This window comes from Phyllobates terribilis, unplaced genomic scaffold (genome assembly GCF_046119375.1).
Source record: "Phyllobates terribilis strain yellow unplaced genomic scaffold, ASM4611937v1 Scaffold_4__5_contigs__length_816908805, whole genome shotgun sequence".
In the NCBI taxonomy this organism is placed as follows: Eukaryota; Metazoa; Chordata; class Amphibia; order Anura; family Dendrobatidae; genus Phyllobates; species Phyllobates terribilis.
In genome coordinates, this window is record NW_027362764.1 from 268,187,470 (window position 1) to 268,193,469 (window position 6,000).

The 6,000-nt window shown below is 38.6% G+C and overlaps 1 protein-coding gene across 1 annotated transcript in view; it reads left to right on the forward strand.

The window, feature by feature from the left end:
• Positions 1–5,783, forward strand: part of EPDR1 (ependymin related 1) — a 103,272-nt gene extending 97,489 nt beyond the window's left edge. Inside the window, exon 3 of the mRNA XM_073678253.1 lies at positions 2,005–5,783. Coding sequence (XP_073534354.1) covers positions 2,005–2,195 — 191 coding nt within the window. The 3' untranslated portion in view covers positions 2,196–5,783. The remainder of the gene's footprint in view (positions 1–2,004) is intronic.
• The last annotated feature ends 217 nt before the right edge of the window (positions 5,784–6,000 follow it).

Here is a 6,000-nt window from a genome sequence, read left to right on the forward strand (position 1 = left end):
CTTGTCCTCATCTTGTAGTAATGTCCCCCATCAAGGTCCCCATATTGTAGGTATTTCCCCCATCCAGGTCTCCATATTGTAGGTATGTCCCCCATCCAGGTCCCCATATTGTAGGTATGTCCCCCATCCAGGTCCCTATATTGTAGATATGTTCCATCCAGGTCCAAATGTCTAATGAACAATATAATGAGAAAACGTCTTCCATATCCTGCTTTGTGGTAACACAATTAGCCCACAACTTTTACCTCTGACACCTTAAAAACCGCTTTTACTATGGTAATTCAGCGTGTAATCTAGTGGAAACAAATGAGCTGCATCCTGAGATAATTAAATATGTTTTGAGGGCTCCGCAGGATGGCAGACCTGGGCCCTCAGAAGGGGAATACATAGCATCACCCTGCATTTGTTACTTCTCTCCTAAAAGGGTTAATGGGTGGGAAAAGAGTTTTCCCGTCAAGTTCTCCCCACACGTACAAGGGGGAGGAAATGATGGTGGCTGGCTGGGAGAGTTAAACAGTCAGCGGTACATCGCGGGGGAAGACTGTGTTTTCACCTTTGCAACGTCCGCTGATAGGGCAAGATATTTGTAATACTTACAAATATGTGTACTGTGTACTTACAATTGCTCATTTTGCCTTTCTACCCAGCTAATTCTTTTCTTTTCCATTAAGTCTATGACATCACATGACTAAAAACTGACTAGCTGAATCTTTCTAAGCTCTAGAAATAGGAGGTCAATTTTCCCTGTGTGACTTATCAGTTACTTCAAAAGTCAATGGCTAGTGGGAGGAGCAGATCAGCTGGGTCAGGAGTTGAAGAGGGGAACAATTTCTGCAGGGACAAAAAATTTCCTGTTTCTACATAGAGCAGGAAAAAAAAATTATCTAGGTAGAATGGCAAAATGAGTAATTGTAAGTACACAGTGCTGTATAATATTGTGATTGCTATATATTAAGAGGATAAAAACTTTGATGGGAATGTTTCTCTAATATACCTGAGAAATAGATGACACTGGTGAAGTGTTTGTGCTTGAATTAATACTTGTGTCATAGCCGCCACATTATATAGCATATTAATTAAACCCTTAGCATACCCTTAGCTGAATATATAACATAAATAAATACACATAAGACGTTGACTTAGTAGATATTTTCTGGCAACTCATGTAACAGTTTATTCTTTCTTAAAGCCAAAAACTGCTGCTTAGCCAAAGCTCAAGCCCGTTAAGCCAACATTCCTGTTGTCCATTCAGTTCCTTGAATGACTTTCCCTGAGGTCGTGACATACCAATTCAAAGAGAAGGGGGTCAGGGTTCGGCACTTCAGTTAACGCGGTGTCGAGGACTGACACGGTACCTCGGCCCCACCATCTTTTTTCCCCCCACGCTCCCTGTATTTACAAATATCTTGCAATATCAGTGGACGTCGCAGAGGTAAAAACACAGTCTTCCTCTGACTGGTTAACTTTCCCAGCTAACCACCATCTTTTCCTCCCCCTTGTACGTGCGGGGAGAACTTGGCGGGAAAACTCTTTTCCCAACAATTAACCCTTTTAGGAGAGGAGTAACAAATTCTGGGTAATGCCATGTATTCCTCTCCTGAGGGTCCGGGTTTGCCGTTCTAATTTTGATAGTTATGAAAGGATAACTTCTATGAGGAACCCTCAAGACATATTTCATAGTCTCAGGATGCAGCTCATTTGTTTCCACTAGATTAAACGCTGAAAACACCATTGCACGGATCCCATTGATCACAATTAGGTTTATTTGGTTTCTCTCAGAGATTCTGTTATTTTACCAGAAAAAAGTACAGCTTCCTGCTCTGGTTTTTCCAATTTTTTTTTTACAGAACCTCTAACACTGATGTGAATCTAGATAACTGTACTCTTAGTTACTTTATGACGTAAACGTGAAGTACACTGATAGTATACATTTACATATATATTGTATTTTAATATTGTACAATTTTCATATTTTTAATGTCCATTTTGTTTTATATTAAACAGATGAAACCTGGGTTGGAGTTTACACAGATAAGGATTGCTACCCCGTACAAGAAACCTACACGAAGAACGAAAGCATGACCACCTCCACACGATTCTTTGACTTACAGCTAGGAATAAAAGATCCTTCTGTATTCAACCCTCCAGGCAGCTGTCTGGCTGCACGGCAAGAGTTAATGGTTGATGGCTGCTGAAACCATCAGTTTACATGTCTACTTTTTACTTACTTATGTAGTATGCTCAGAAATGCTGTAAAGTAAATGCTGATATTTAGAAAGTGTTATAGCAATTTGTGCAACAGTTGACATTATAGTATGTAAAAAGGCCTAAACTTCATGGAAAATCATTGCCCCTTCTGCAGATACCGTGTGTCAACTGCTAGATGAACTGTAGATTTTCTCATGTAATAATTGGTCAAAGGCTACAATCATCGCTTTCTTCTACATTATTTAATTATGGATCTATTTAGGATGTTCCATTAAAACAGGACCCACAGTAGTCAAGAGCCTATATGACAAATTTACCAAATTTTCTTTTCTTAATAATCCATAAAAAAAAAATGCAGCATTGTCTAATGTCCTATCAAAGATGCATTGCAAAGATATTATTTTCTTGAAGCAATACTATTATTAATAATGTCTCATCTAGTTAACCATGCACAGTCCACACCTTTAAGCCCTCATTCCCATGTCAGTATTTGGTCAGTATTCTGCATCCGTGTTTTGTACGCCAAAACCAGGAGTGGGACTTACAGAGAAAAACTATAACTGAAAGATTGACACCTGTTTTGTGTTTTGGAGACACTCCTATTTTTGACATAAAACACTGAAGCAAAATACTGACCAGTGAATGAGGACTATATGGGGTGGATAAACACATTATACATGAGCTCTTAAAGGGAACCTGTCACATTGAAAATGCAGTCCAGTCTGCGGACAGCATGCTATAGAGCAGATTGAGCTACAATTTTGTGGGAAAAGACTCAGCATGAATTGTATGTTATTCACTGCTCATTCAGGGCTTATCTGTCAAATGAGAAGTCTTACCCAGTGCTATCTGCTAAAAAAAAGATCACACTCGGACCAATATTATTCAATGGGGCAGTGCAGATGAACGATTTTTTTCACTGACCGGATCAGTGTATAAAAAAAATTGCAGCATGCACAATTTTCCTCTGTAAATCAGATGAAACTCACCCATTCAAGTCTATAAGTGTTAGAAAAAAATCAGATGCCAAAGTATAGCATCTGATTTTTACGGACACATTGCCGTTCTGTAAAATCAGAAGCTGTAAATAGTCTTGTAAATTATAATGTGTACTGTCCATATACAGTTCAGTTTCTTTACTGTAGCAGCAATTAATAATTATTGGCTGACCACTGTACAAAAACGGATTGTGTACAGACAGCACATGGATGACGAGTGAGAAAAAAATCGTCCCACTTTTCTGGATGAAACGCTGAACAATTTTTTATACTGTTGTTTCACCCTACCCTTTAGGTGAAAAGAATCACTGGTTGCCCGCTTGACTGAAATCCAGGAATGATCAAAGTTTTAAATGAATAAAATACATGATATGCCGAATCTTTTCCCACAAAACTATATACAAATCTGCTCATCTTCTTGGGCCCTGTATTATGCAGTCCGCAGATTGGACTGCATTTTTAGTGCAATAGGTTCCCTTTAATCTGTTCCAACTGACATTGACAGATTCTCTTTAAAAAGTTCTGATTGATGGCAGTGTGATCCATCCCACCAAACATAAGGCAATCTATACCTTTACTTAAAGAGAATCTGTCAGCAGGTTTTTGTTATTTAATCTCAGAGCAGCATGATGCAGGGGCAAAGACCATGATTCCAGTGATGTCACTTATGGGGATGCTTGTTGAACCTGTTGACATATTTCTTTTAAGGAATCTGTTGCTCCTTTACTAAAAAACAATCTGTTATTCCAATAGTGGATGAAGCTGAATCGCCGTGGGTGTGCTGAAGCTGCTCCTTAGTCTCCGCTTCTTTTCCCCGCTTAGTGCCACCTTCTTGTGTTTGCCAGACAGAACACTAGCCTGTCTACTCAGCTAGTAAGCTAACAGTAAAGCGGAAAAAGGTGGCACTGGGGAATAGAGCCAAGGAGGTGGAGGCTCAAAAGTGCTTTCACATGTCCAAAGCACTTTACCCTTATTTGCATTTGGAACCACCATTTTTCATTAATGGAACAATAGATTGATTAAGCAGAGGTTCAGATTGCTTTGTGTTTCAGAGATCCACATACCCAAATAAGCAGTATGGGGGGTGGATCACACCGACATATTCCCTTTAAGTAATAAACTTAACCATTAACTTTTCCATCTGGGTCATTATCAATTATCGTTACATATTTACTCTACTAAATGTATATTTCTTAGCTGTATTGTAACATGTATGATTTATAAAGCAATATACCATAGTTTGAACAGTTAAAACAGCCTTAATCCATGCAGTTGCACTTCTACAAAATATTGCACTAATGATAACGTGTAAATTCTGGGTTTCCAAGACAATGATGGCATTCAGTGATGGCACAGTATGCTGCCAGCTGTATCCATATAACGAGCACACGTAAGGTATGAGATCTTAAGATATTTTACAGGGTTTATTGAGATTCTACTATTTACATCTGTTACATTAGTAATCATTAACAATATACAATACGCTAAAGAAAAAAAAAATCTAATCTGACCCTACACACAGAATAACTGTTGGACGTACCATTAGCTTTCTCCATTACAGCTGAACAAACATGTTGTATTCAGTAGAATGGATCTGAAAAGTCTGCATCAAATGTTTTTATTCTCTTGGAAATTTACAGACACATAATTATTGTGATTGAAGACCTTGTAAATCCCATTATATACAGAATTGTCCATTGTCTCTGCAATGCATGCTTATACAAAGTTTTACCGAAGCAACTCACACAGCATATTATGTCTGCAACAATTATGTTAACGAAAGTGGGCTTTCATAGCAAGACTTGGCCAGGGACCTCCTGATTCAACCACCATACAGGTATTTGGCCTTCTCCACAAGGGCCTCTGGGTTGCATTTCAGATGTAGCTGCTGACTTCTGGAGAAAGCTAAGGGATTAAACCAAACAAACCAGGATGTCTCCAGAAAGATAGATACAGTACAAGTCAGAAACTTATACCAGAAATGGGAAGTCGGGACAAAGTCCAGAGGGTTAATGAGAAGCATCAAGAAGAAGTGGCAGGCAGTGTTAGAGTCAATCAGTATGGGTATTCCGGGTTAAAAATGGAAAATAGTGAGGAACACAGCTGGGTAACTTTAGCCAAAAAAGTAAGCTTGGATAGTCTACTAAAGTGTATATAGTGATTGGCACAGGCAAAAAAGAGTAGAAGATTTAAAGAGTGCAACCCGCCTGCTGATTGGTCCCTTGATCAACTTTTATGATTGACAGGTCAGCCAGACCATGTAATAGGCCCAAACTGCTGTCAGATAAACAGGTGGTGGCGAGTATGTAGGAAAAGCAGGCACTCCCTGGGCATTGTTTGGTACTATTTGAGCAATTCACAATCTCAGAACCGCGTTAGACACTACGTACATAAGCACTGTATATGAATAATATATGCCACTTTCCTAATACTGATTGGATCTGCGTGGGGAATGCATAGTAATATGATCAAAGTAGGGTATTTTCAGCAATGTAGTATGCAAGTATCTGTCAATGTTACTATCTCTGCACTATGTGCAATAAACGGAGGTTGTATGAAACCGACTTGACACTGTGACCGAGATTCATCATTTGCTGATTTTTTTATTTTTTGTTTCTGTTATTTGTTTCTGTTTTTTCTTTAAAATGTCAAAAGCTGGTGGAAGAATTTTGCATAAAATCAAAGATGCTCTTTTTTTTGTCTTTGAGCTTTCTAGAGCCCTTTTAAAGTAAAAAGTTGTACGATCCTTTAAAATGTCGCACACAAGACTTCAGATACACAAAACTATTAGATA